The sequence below is a fragment of the Oncorhynchus tshawytscha genome, linkage group LG28 (genome assembly GCF_018296145.1).
Source record: "Oncorhynchus tshawytscha isolate Ot180627B linkage group LG28, Otsh_v2.0, whole genome shotgun sequence".
NCBI classification, from domain to species: domain Eukaryota; kingdom Metazoa; phylum Chordata; class Actinopteri; order Salmoniformes; family Salmonidae; genus Oncorhynchus; species Oncorhynchus tshawytscha.
This window is the reverse complement of record NC_056456.1, coordinates 15938964-15952038: the sequence shown is the minus strand read 5'-3', so window position 1 is coordinate 15952038 and position 13075 is coordinate 15938964. Positions and strand designations below refer to the sequence as shown.

At 42.7% G+C, this 13075-nt stretch overlaps 1 protein-coding gene across 2 annotated transcripts in view; it reads right to left on the bottom strand.

Annotated features, from left to right (window-relative positions):
• Positions 1-13075, bottom strand: part of LOC112226818 (voltage-dependent R-type calcium channel subunit alpha-1E) — a 55235-nt gene that overhangs the window by 17212 nt on the left and 24948 nt on the right. For both annotated transcript variants that reach the window (XM_042308176.1, XM_042308177.1), the window contains exons 19-30: positions 7655-7784; positions 7501-7560; positions 7170-7276; positions 6690-6701; positions 6188-6284; positions 5848-6008; positions 5483-5620; positions 4909-5110; positions 2913-3077; positions 2316-2426; positions 2092-2172; positions 714-833 (exon numbers count right to left, since the gene is read on the bottom strand). In XM_042308176.1, the coding sequence (XP_042164110.1) occupies positions 714-833; positions 2092-2172; positions 2316-2426; positions 2913-3077; positions 4909-5110; positions 5483-5620; positions 5848-6008; positions 6188-6284; positions 6690-6701; positions 7170-7276; positions 7501-7560; positions 7655-7784 (1384 nt within the window). The remainder of the gene's footprint in view (positions 1-713; positions 834-2091; positions 2173-2315; positions 2427-2912; positions 3078-4908; positions 5111-5482; positions 5621-5847; positions 6009-6187; positions 6285-6689; positions 6702-7169; positions 7277-7500; positions 7561-7654; positions 7785-13075) is intronic.

Sequence of the window (13075 nt, the reverse complement as noted above, 5' to 3'; positions counted from 1 at the left end):
CTCCCGCTGAGACTAATGCCATGTTAAAATAAACTGGGGACTTGGAAATCTCCGACTTCCGATTTCAGTGCGTTCAAGACAACTGTGAACTCGTTGAAAAATATCAGACTGGGGAAAATCGCTTTGAATGGTCCTCCAACTCGGAAACTGTGGCATCTTTTTAGAGCGCAGACTTTCTGACTGGAAGTTCACTGACGTCATGATTTGACCGAGTTCCCAGTTATCTTGAAAGCACCATGACCATCAGATGCAGGTACCAGTCCAGTAAAATAAAAATGTCAATTATTAGCAAATTATTTCAATTTATGCTCAGCTGTGCCTCGCAAGTGCTACACTAACTGATCTATCTTGTTATCCAAGCTTGAGTTTTCAAATATAATATGGTCTGAGAAGAACAATATTGGCAGGCCAGGAATATCTCCAATATGCTGTGATAATGTATTAGACCTACTGCACAAACCTAATTCACACAGAACTGTTTTTATTAGTTTAATGTTACATTTATTAAGTCAAGTAAAAAAAAAAAAATTGTGAGCGGTAGTTCTCGGCTTGCTATTTGACTGCGAAAGTGATCTTAAAGGTTGGTGGTTCATCATATTGTACTGGGACCAGGGACATACAAAGAAAAGACTGAACACCATGTATATGAACAAAGTTGGATATTTATTAATTGGACATGAGAGATGGTAATAGTAGGGGAGAACATGGCTGACCTTAAAGGATTGTACGAAGGTCCAGAGCAGGATCCGTATGGTGTAGCCCTGCCTCAACAGCTTGATCAGTCTGGCAGCCCGGAACAGCTTCAGGAAACTCATATTGAACGTGTTTATTGACTGAGATAGACAGATCATAGGAAATATAATGAGGTGGAGACGACAAGGAATATACAGAAAGGAGAAGGGTCCGGGGAGAGAGAAGGTGTTAGAGAAATGACAAAGACATAGGCAGATAGATTTGATTAAAAGTCACTCAAGTGACTAGTTTTTACTGAGAGAAAAAGCTTTACAGTACTACCACCTTGGAAATCAGAATTGTTATAAAGTAAAGGTTAGCCTCTTGAAACTAGGGGGCACTATTTTTATTTTTGGAAAAATAACGTTCCCAAAGTAAACCGCCTATTTCTCAGGAATTGACAGCTTAGGATAGAAAACACTCTAAAGTTTCTAAAACTGTTAAAATATTGTCTGTGAGTATAACAGAACTGATATTGCAGGTGAAATCCTGAGAAAAATCAAATCAGGAAGTGACTCTTATTTTGAAACCCCTGTCTTTCTATGCATCCCTATTGCCCATTGAAAGGGATATCAACCATATTCCTTTTTCTGTGGCTTCCCTAAGGTGTCTACAGCCTTTAGTTTCAGGGCTTTATTTTGAAGAATGAGCGTAAACGACTACATTGCGTTAGTGGCCAGCTGAGGGCTCTCAGAGTGATTCTTGCGTAAAAGACAGAGGTAGTCATTTTTCCTCTCACTCCTACTGAAAAGCCAATTGTCCCGGTTGATATATTATCAAATAGATATTTGAAAAACACCTTGAGGATTGATTATAAAAAACGTTTGCCATGTTTCTGTCGATATTATGGACATAATTTGGAATTTTTTTCGCCGTTGTCGTGACCCCTATTCCGGTGGATTTCTCAACATAACGTGGCAAACAAAGGGGGTATTTTGGGTATAAAAATAATCTTTATGGAACAAAAGGAACATTTGCTGTCTAACTGGGAGTCTCATCAGTGAAAACATCCGAAGATCATCAAAGGTAAACGGTTAATTTGATTGTTTTTCTGATTTTCGTGACCAAGCTTCCTGCTGCTAGCTGGACATAATGCTATGCTAGGCTATCGATAAACTTACACAAACGCTTGTCTTGCTTTGGCTGTAAAGCAGAATTTCAAAATCTGAGATGACAGGGTGGTTAACAAAAGGCTAAGCTGTGTTTCACTATATTTCACTTGAGATTTCATAAATATGAATATTTTCGAGTAATATTTTTTGACCGTTGCGCTATGCTAATTAGTGTAGTTGATGACAATTCTCCCGGATCCGGGATGGGTAGTTCCAAGAGGTTTAAGGAGCTAGAGTGAAATATTACCTGTAAGTCCACAATGATCTCAGTGATGCTGCCGAGCACAGTGATGAAATCAAAAATGTTCCAAGTGTCTCGAAAATAGTTCTGTCAGGGGACAAATGAACACCATTGTAAAATCGTAAGGCTTCTTTCTTGAATGGAAAGGATTATGTCTGTACATGCCACCATATCATTGGATCATTTTACATTTTGCCAACAGTTGACTAAAGTTCTACTGTCTTGCTCACCACAAAACCAAAGGCCATGATCTTGAGGATACACTCCAGGGAGAAGAGAACGGTGAAGGCTGTGTTCAGGTGCTTCAATACTGTATCATACGCTGCTGGAGCGGAGTTGTACTGCAGATAAACGGGACACAGTCAGGGTAATAGCGGGATGTATCAAACAGTGAGCAGGTTGGCATTTATTGAGATGTTTCATGTACTGGAGGCAGCTCTGCAGAATAGTTACTAGCCAAGTCATAAAATCTGAGTTTAAACATAACCCTAACCCTAACCACACTGCTAAACCTAATACCCAACTCTAACCTTAAATTAAATTTGTACCTATTTGTATAGGTTTTTACTGGAAACCTCTCAGTTCTGCCTACAGGGTACAACTCGTGACAATAAATGTCAACCTCTGCAGAGCGATGGCAAAGAAGAGGGTAACATATTTAATACAAAGAGTCTGAGATGTGTAATATTAAACTGTTATCAGACAAACAGGGGCACACTGGGCTTTCTCCTATGGATTTGAGTCTTTGAGGGTGAAACTAGTTTCAATCAAAGGCCTGCACATATGTCATGTTTATAAGCTCTGCTAAAAAGATATACGTTCAATACCTTCATCATGAGCACCACAGTGTTGAGGGCAATCATGACCAGCACTGTGTACTCAAATGACGGTGACACCACAAAGTGCCACAGCCGGTACTGGAAAGTCTGTCTGTTCTGAGGCATATAGCAGGTCAGGGGCTTGGCACTGATGGTAAAGTCAATGCATGCCCTCTGATGGAGAGATAACAAAAAAGAAGAGGGGAACAAATCAGGAATGAATCTGTTATGAGTATTGTGATCAATATAAAGTGTATATCTGATCAAGATGCCAAGATGGTTATTGTAGGTGAATCAATTTCATGAACTCCTGTAATTGTACAGCGCATTCGGAATGTATTCAGACCCCTTGACTTATTCCACATTTTGTTATTTTACAGCGTTATTCTAAAATGTATTACATTGTCCCCCCCCCCTCATCAATCTACACACACAATACCCCATAATGACAAAGCAAAGACAGGTTTTTAGAAATGTTTGCAAATTTACAAGAAAAAAGAAAAAACCTGAAATATCACATTGACATAAGTATTCAGACCCTTTCCTCAGTACTCTTTTTAAGCATCTTTGGCAGTGATTACAGCCTCGAGTCTTCTTGGGTATGATGCTAAAAGCTTGGAATGCCTGGATTTGGGGAGTTTTTCCCATTCTTCTCTGCAGATCCTCTCAAGCTCTGTCAGGTTGGATGGGGAGCGTCGCTGCACAGCTATTTTCAGGTCTCACCAGAGATGTCCGATCAGGTTCGGGCTCTGGCTGGGCCACTCAAGGACATTCAGAGACTTGTCCCAAAGCCACTCCTGCATTGACTTAGCTGTGTGCTTAGGGTCAATGTCCTGTTGAAAGGTGAACCTTCACTGAGTCTAAGGTTCTGAGTGCTCTGGAGTAGGTTTTCATCAAGGACATCTCTGTACTTTGCTCTGTTCATCTTTCCCTTGATCCTGACTAGGCCGCTGAAAAACATCCCCACAGCATGATGCTGCCACCACCATGCTTCACCGTAGGGATGGTACCAGGTTTCCTCCAGGTTTCCAGGTTTCCAGGTTTCCTCCAGATGTGACGCTTGGCATTCAATCTTAGTTTCATCAGACCACAGAATCTTGTTTCTCATGGTCTGAGAGTCCTTTGGGTGCCTTTTGGCAACTCTAAATGGGCTGTCATCTGTCTTATACTGAGAAGTGTCTTCCGTCTGGCCACTCTACCATAAAGGCCTGATTGGTGGAGTGCTGTAGATAGTTGTCCTTCTGGAAGTTTCTCCCATCTCCACAGAGGAACTCTGGAGCTCTGTAAGAGTGACCATTGGGTTCTTGGCCACCTCCTTGACTAAGGCCCTTCTCCCCCGATAGCTCAGTTTGGCCGGGCGGCCAGCCCTAGGAAGAGTCATTTAAAAATTATGGAGGCCATTATGTTCTTGGGGACCTTCAATGCTGCAGAAATGTTTTGGTGCCTGTCCCCAGATCTGTGCTTCGACAAAATCCTGTCTCGTAGCTCTATGGACAATTCCTTGGTTTTTGCTTTGACATACACTGTCAACTGTGGGAACTTATATAGACAGGTGTGTGCCTTTCCAAATCATGTCCAAACAACTGAATGTACCACAGGTTGACTCCAATCAAGTTGTTGAAACATCTTAAGGATGATCAATGGAAACATTAGGCTCAAATAACTCAATTTCGAGTCTCGTAGCAAAGAGTCTGAATACTTACTGTAGGTAAATAAGGTATGTGTTTTTTTTACTTTTAATACATTCGCAAAAAATGATTAAAACCTGATTTCGCTTTGTCATTATGGGGTATTGTGTGTAGACTGATGAGGATTTTGTTTTATTTAATCCATTTTAGAATAAGTAACATAATACTGTAACATAATAAAATGTGGAAAAAGTCACGGTGTCTGAGTACTTTCCGAATGCAATTTATTTGTGTTGTAAGAATTTGTGTATGAGTGATGTATATTTAAGCTACTGTAGACTGGTAGTGCATTTGTATGGCGCTTTTCTGTCCTGTACCTCATTTTTCTCCAAGCTGCACTCCTCCATCATCTTATCCCCCTGCTCCTGGAAGGTGATGATGATGAGAGCAACAAAAATGTTGACAAAGAAGAAAGGGAAGACCACGAAGTAGACGACGTAGAAGATGGACATCTCCATCCTGTTGCCTCGACTTGGACCCCTGTCCTCCTCTGTCACATCCACAGAATGCTGCAGGACCCTGGAGGGAAGGAGAGAGAAAGATAGAGAAAGAGAGAATAGTAACAGTCTAATGTCTAAACAGTCTCTCTGAATCTCCTATCAAATGGCATTCATTTGGTGTTAGAGCGTACACTCTTAGAAAAAAAGTTGCTATCTAGAACCTAAAAGGGTTCTTCAGCTGTCCCCCATAGGATAACTGTTTGATGAGCCCTTTCCACAGAGGGTTTTACATGGAAACAAAAAGCGTTCTACCTGGAACCAAAAAGGGCTCTACCTGGAATAAAAAGGGCTCTACCTGGAATAAAAAGGGTTCTCCTATGGGAGACAGCCGAAGAACCCCTTTGGAACCCTTTTTTCTAAGAGTGTAGGGCTGGGAACATCAGGGACTCACTGCGGCCAGCCCTCTCCAGTGGAAACAGTGAAGAGGGTGAGCAGAGCCCAGCAGACATTGTCATAGTGGAACTCATGTCTCTTCCACTCCCTCTTCTTCACTTCCTTCTTGTCTCGAGCGTAGTCTATGTAATAACCTCTGTAGGAAACAGAATGGTGGTTAGGGGAGCCAGAGGAGGTTGGGATTCTTCCGATCACTCACAAAATGGGTGGTGTGTGGATGATCACGACTTAATGGTATTTATTTATTCATTTGATTGTGAAGAGATAAATTAGTAAGGTCAATGTGTATATCTTTGTTTGTTCCAGTGTGCGTATTGTAAGAGGGGACAGCAGGCAGTGTGTATATATGTGTGTTTGACTCACTGGCACTCCTTCTCTGTGTCCATGGAGCTGTCTGTGCAATAGAAGAACTTTCCCTTGAAGAGCTGCACGGCGATGACAGCGAAGATGAACATGAAGAGCTTGTAGACGATGAGGATGTTGAAGACGTTCTTCAGGGATGTCACCACACAGTCAAACACTGCCTGTATAGGAGAAGGAGAGATGATAACATAATGACAAGGTAGCACAAATCAAAAGTAAAACCCCACATTCCCTGGAAATTCCTTGAAAGGTTTCATTCATTTGAATGTAGAAGCCAAGGTCAACTAAACATTGCCATGTTGGCAGATGAACATAAATTAACATATACACAGTACATTACCTTGAGTTTGGGGAGTCTCTTGATGGTCTTCAGAGGTCGTAGGACTCTCAGAACCCTGAGGGACTTGATGGTCTTGATGTCTCTGCCTTTGTTGTTCCTGTTGATGTAGACATGTGTTTTAGGGGACTGTGGGGACAGGGAAGACACACGCATGCACGCATACATGCACGAGCGAGTGCAAGTACACACACACACACACACACACACACACACACACACACACACACACACACACACACACACACACACACACACACACACACACTAACAAAAAAGATCTCAATCTATCTTTTGATGACAAACAATACTATAAAGAACATTTTCAGAGTAATATGAATTCACTTGTATTCAGTACTTGAAAGTTTTGTAGCTGAGTGGGAAGTATCAGACAAAAGACAAGGCGAATCATGTACAAGAAGTATGGGAAGTACATGAGAATTCTATGAGAAGTGTATGACAAATTGTACATGACAAGTATGAGAGTGAGAAGTGTTTGCTTTACCCAATCACATTCCTGGAAGCCCCAACAGTGATAAATTCCCCAGGGATAACAGAGAAATAGAAGAACAAATAGAGATACACAATGAGGATCACAGTTACAGCCATATCCACAACAGAGAAATCAACACACAGTCATATCTATATATAAGGCAGGGGAGAAGCACAAGTTCATTAATCTCGCAACCCAGAACGGAATATTTTGTGCGTTAGCTAGCTAGCTAGCTACTTGATTACGTTACTAGTCTGTTAGCCTACAAGAGACTGAAAGTTATTTAACATGTTCACCTGTCAGAGGGGAAAGAGTTAAACAAAGACATAAGAAATGTCATATTTATATCACCGCACGAAGCATCAACCAGAAGATGCATATCAGACACTTAGTTTTATACATTTGGAGATATGCTACAGTGCACTGTATAATATATGTGAGCCAGTGAGTCAGTGTGATTACTAATCCAGCACCAGAAGTATTGTGACTCACGTCAGAGCGAAGGCGAACAGAGCTCCCACCACCACGATGAAGTCCAGAATGTTCCACAGGTCACGGAAGTAGGAGCCGTCGTGCAGAAGCAGGCCCAGGTCAATCATCTGGAGGACACACGCACACACCCACATACACAGGGCAACATGGATACACACACACACACATAAGACAACATAAGTTACAACACTGAAAAAAACGTTACAAGTGTATTTCCGTGCATAGTTTTAGGAGGTTCAAAATTGATCATTTCTCTTTGAGTATCTCACCTTTATGATAATTTCTCTTTGAGTATCTCACCTTTATGATCATTTCTCTTTGAGTATCTCACCTTTATGATCATTTCAAAAGTGAAGACTCCAGTAAAGACGTAATCAAAGTAACGGAGAACCTAGAAAAGCAAAAACGCATCCGACAATTACGTGAGAGGAAATAGACATCTTCACGTCACTGACACAAACATTCCAGATTCGTATGGAACTTACCCTGTTTCTGTCAGAGTTGGTGCACACAGGGTCTTCAGCAGCCAGAGCGATGCTGCTAGCCACGATCACCAGCAAGATGGTCATCTCAAAGTAGCGCATGGTCACCACATAGTGACAGATCCTCCTGATCCTACAGATCAATAAAGAGGAGCGGAGTTGACAGTATCGCAAACACTTATGGTCGCTCATACAGGCTCAGAAAAGAGGGTACAGAATTGTACGTAAAGGGGTACAAACGCTTGCCACTGTAGTGGTACTCTCTAAGGTAATTGTACCCTTGTAGTTTGTACCTTAAAAGAGGCAATTGTGTACCTTAGGGGACAAGATAGAAAAAGGTACAAATGTGCCTTTTTAGGGTACCGCCACAGTGACAAAGCCGTTTGTTCCTTTTAAGTGGCAAAAATGTACATCTTCTCTGTACCAAGACCCTCACATGTACACACCTCTCTACAATCCTACTTCTGACACCGATGTAGTGAATTCAGCCCTGACCAGGACTTGAACCAGCCAACACCTTAACCATGATACCAAGAGATCCGTACCTCTTGACATTGTCTCTCAGTTTTGGGTCAAGTCCAGGCACCACACCCAAATAGGATATTTTTATTCTGTGAATCATATCACAATTATTATTATTATTATTAATTTTTTTCACCTTTTTCACCAATTAACCAGGTAGGCTAGTTGAGAACAAGTTCTCATTTGCAACTGCGACCTGGCCAAGATAAAGCATAGCAGTGTGAACAGACAACACAGAGTTACACATGGAGTAAACAATTAACAAGTCAATAACACAGTAGAAAAAAAAGAGAGTCTATATACATTGTGTCCAAAAGGCATGAGGAGGTAGGCGAATAATTACAATTTTGCAGATTAACACTGGAGTGATAAAGGATCAGATGGTCATCTACAGGTAGAGATATTGGTGTGCAAAAGAGCAGAAAAGTAAATAAATATAAACAGTATGGGAATGAGGTAGGTAAAATTGGGTGGGCTATTTACCGATAGACTATGTACAGCTGCAGCGATCGGTTAGCTGCTCAGATAGCAGATGTTTGAAGTTGGTGAGGGAGATAAAAGTCTCCAACTTCAGCGATTTTTGCAATTCGTTCCAGTCACAGGCAGCAGAGAACTGGAACGAAAGGCGGCCAAATGAGGTGTTGGCTTTAGGGATGATCAGTGAGATACACCTGCTGGAGCGCGTGCTACGGATGGGTGTTGCCATCGTAACCAGTGAACTGAGATAAGGTGGAGCTTTACCTAGCATGGACTTGTAGATGACCTGGAGCCAGTGGGTCTGGCGACGAATATGTAGCGAGGGCCAGCCGACTAGAGCATACAAGTCGCAGTGGTGGGTGGTATAAGGTGCTTTAGTGACAAAACGGATGGCACTGTAATAAACTGCATCCAGTTTGCTGAGTAGAGTGTTGGAAGCAATTTTGTAGATGACATCGCCGAAGTCGAGGATCGGTAGGATAGTCAGTTTTACTAGGGTAAGTTTGGCGGCGTGAGTGAAGGAGGCTTTGTTGCGGAATAGAAAGCCGACTCTTGATTTGATTTTCGATTGGAGATGTTTGATATGAGTCTGGAAGGAGAGTTTACAGTCTAGCCAGACACCTAGGTACTTATAGATGTCCACATATTCAAGGTCGGAACCATCCAGGGTGGTGATGCTGGTTAGGTGTGCGGGTGCAGGCAGCGAACGGTTGAAAAGCATGCATTTGGTTTTACTAGCATTTAAGAGCAGTTGGAGGCCACGGAAGGAGTGTTGTATGGCATTGAAGCTCGTTTGGAGGTTAGATAGCACAGTGTCCAGGGACGGGACGGAAGTATATAGAATGGTGTCGTCTGCATAGAGGTGGATCAGGGAATCGCCCGCAGCAAGAGCAACATCATTGATATATACAGAGAAAAGAGTTGGCCCAAGGATTGAACCCTGTGGCACCCCCATAGAGACTGCCAGAGGACCGGACAGCATGCCCTCCGATTTGACACACTGAACTCTGTCTGCAAAGTAATTGGTGAACCAGGCAAGGCAGTCATCCGAAAAACCGAGGCAACTGAGTCTGCCGATAAGAATATGGTGATTGACAGAGTCAAAAGCCTTGGCAAGGTCGATGAAGACGGCTGCACAGTACTGTCTTTTATCGATGGCGGTTATGACATCGTTTAGTACCTTGAGCGTGGCTGAGGTGCACCCGTGACCGGCTCGGAAACCAGATTGCACAGCGGAGAAGGTACGGTGGGATTCGAGATGGTCAGTGACCTGTTTGTTGACTTGGCTTTCGAAGACCTTGGATAGGCAGGGCAGGATGGATATAGGTCTGTAACAGTTTGGGTCCAGGGTGTCTCCCCCTTTGAACAGGGGGATGACTGCGGCAGCTTTCCAATTGTTGGGGATCTCAGACGATATGAAAGAGAGGTTGAACAGGCTGGTAATAGGGGTTGCGATAATGGCGGTGGACAGTTTCAGAAATAGAGGGTCCAGATTGTCAAGCCCAGCTGATTTGTACGGGTCCAGGTTTTGCAGCTCTTTCAGAACATCTGCTATCTGGATTTGGGGAAAGGAGAACCTGGAGAGGCTTGGGAGAGTAGCTGCGGGGGGGCGGAGCTGTTGGCCGAGGTTGGAGTAGCCAGGCGGAAGGCATGGCCAGCTGTTGAGAAATGCTTGTTGAAGTTTTCGATAATCATGGATTTATCGGTGGTGACCGTGTTACCTAGCCTCAGTGCAGTGGGCAGCTGGGAGGAGGTGCTCTTGTTCTCCATGGACTTCACAGTGTCCCAGAACTTTTTGGAGTTGGAGCTACAGGATGCAAACTTCTGCCTGAATAAGCTGGCCTTAGCTTTCCTGACTGACTGCGTGTATTGGTTCCTGACTTCCCTGAACAGTTGCATATCGCAGGGACTATTCGATGCTATTGCAGTCCGACACAGGATATTTTTGTGCTGGTTGAGGGCAGTCAGGTCTGGAGTGAACCAAGGGCTATATCTGTTCTTAGTTCTGCATTTTTGAACGGAGCATGCTTATCTAAAATGGTGAGGAAGTTACTTTTAAAGAATGACCAGGGATCCTCAACTGACGGGATGAGGTCAATGTCCTTCCAGGATACCCGGGCCAGGTCGATTAGAAAGGCCTGCTCACAGAAGTGTTTTAGGGAGCGTTTGACAGTGATGAGGGGTGGTCGTTTGACTGCGGCTCCGTAGCGGATACAGGCAATGAGGCAGTGATCGCTGAGATCCTGGTTGAAGACAGCGGAGGTGTATTTGGAGGGCCAGTTGGTCAGGATGACGTCTATGAGGGTGCCCTTGTTTACAGATTTAGGTTTGTACCTGGTGGGTTCCTTGATGATTTGTGTGAGATTGAGGGCATCTAGCTTAGATTGTAGGACTGCCGGGGTGTTAAGCATATCCCAGTTTAGGTCACCTAACAGAACAAACTCTGAAGCTAGATGGGGGGCGATCAAGTCACAAATGGTGTCCAGGGCACAGCTGGGAGCTGAGGGGGGTCGGTAGCAGGCGGCAACAGTGAGAGACTTATTTCTGTAGAGAGTAATTTTCAAAAGTAGTAGTTCGAACTGTTTGGGTATGGACCTGGAAAGTATGACATTACTTTGCAGGCTATCTCTGCAGTAAACTGCAACTCCTCCCCCTTTGGCAGTTCTATCTTGACAGAAAATGTTATAGTTGGGTATGGAAATCACAGAATTTTTGGTGGCCTTCCTGAGCCAGGATTCAGACACGGCAAGGACATCAGGGTTAGCAGAGTGTGCTAAAGCAGTGAGTAAAACAAACTTAGGGAGGAGGCTTCTGATGTTGACATGCATGAAATCAAGGCTTTTTCGATCACAGAAGTCAACAAATGAGGGTGCCTGGGGACATGCAGGGCCTGGGTTTACCTCCACATCACCCGTGGAACAGAGGAGGAGTAGAATGAGGGTGCGGCTAAAGGCTATCAAAACTGGTCGCCTAGAGCGTTGGGGACAGAGAATAAAAGGAGCAGATTTCTGGGCATGGTAGAATATATTCAGGGCATAATGCGCAGACAGGGGTATGGTGGGGTGCAGGTGCAGCGGAGGTAAGGCCAGTCACTGGATGATGATGAGAGAGGTTGTATCTCTGGACATGCTGGTTGTAATGGGTGAGGTCACCGCATGTGTGGGAGGTGGGACAAAGGAGGTATCAGGGGTATGAAGAGTGGAACTAGGGGCTCCATTGTAAACTAAAACAATTATAACTAACCTGAACAACAGTATACAAGGCATATTGACATTTGAGAGAGACATACAGTAATCACAGGTGTTGAATTGGGAGAGCTAGCTAAAACAGTACCTAAAACAGTTGAATGTGGACACAAATTAGGTTATATCTAATTAAGTACGCACATATTCTAATAAAGTTTTCTGTCCACTGACGAAGTCAGCCTAAATATTTTGGCTTCATTTTGTTAAGACACTTCATGACTGGACTTTGAGATAGCAGATTGGTTAAGGGCTTGTAAGGCTACACCTGTTGTATTAGGCGCATGTGACACATACGATTGGATTTGGATTGAGATTGTGGATCAATACTTTTTACATACTAAGGAAAGGTACATATAATGAATGTGTCAAATTTGGGGGAAGAAAATGTCATCTAAAAGAAACATTTGACAACATATGACAACAACTCCCTATGTATAAATATGGAGAATATGTGTAAAAATAACCACACAACATTTGGTGAATGCAAATGCTTCTGAGGCTGAGAAAAATTTGGTGGCGTATGGGAAGAGTCTGACTTCCGAGTAATGGTAGTTACAGACAAGTAGTTACAGAGTAACAAACGCCAAATTCCTATTTAGACCCAATCACCATCTTCTCAAAGTAAGTTACTACATTTAGACTAGTTTGTAACATTCTCTATGAAATGGGCTTTTAAATTATGTGTGATTCAACGTTGTAAGCTTTGAAATGATGGATGTACAGTTGAAGTCAGAAGTTTACATACACCTTAGCCAAAAACATTTAAATATAGTTCCTGACATTTAATCCAAAAAACATTTCCCTGTCTTAAGTCAGTTAGGATCACCACTTTATTTTAAGAATGTGAAATGTCAGAATAATAGAATAATAGTAGAGAGAATGATTTATTTTAGCTTTTATTTCTTCCATCACATTCCCAGTGGGTCAGAAGTTTACATAGACTCAATTAGTATTTGGTAGCATTGCCTTTAAATTGTTTAACTTGGGTCAAACGTTTCAGGTAGCCTTCTACAAGCTTCCCACAATAAGTTGGAATTCATATAATGGACATACACAAAATAGTCCAAATTGGTGAAGTGAAATGAAAAAAATAAAAAACAGAAAAGTTGTGTTTGCATATTTAAGTATTCCCTCCCTATGCTATGAAGCCCCTAAATAAGATCTGGTGCAACCAATTACC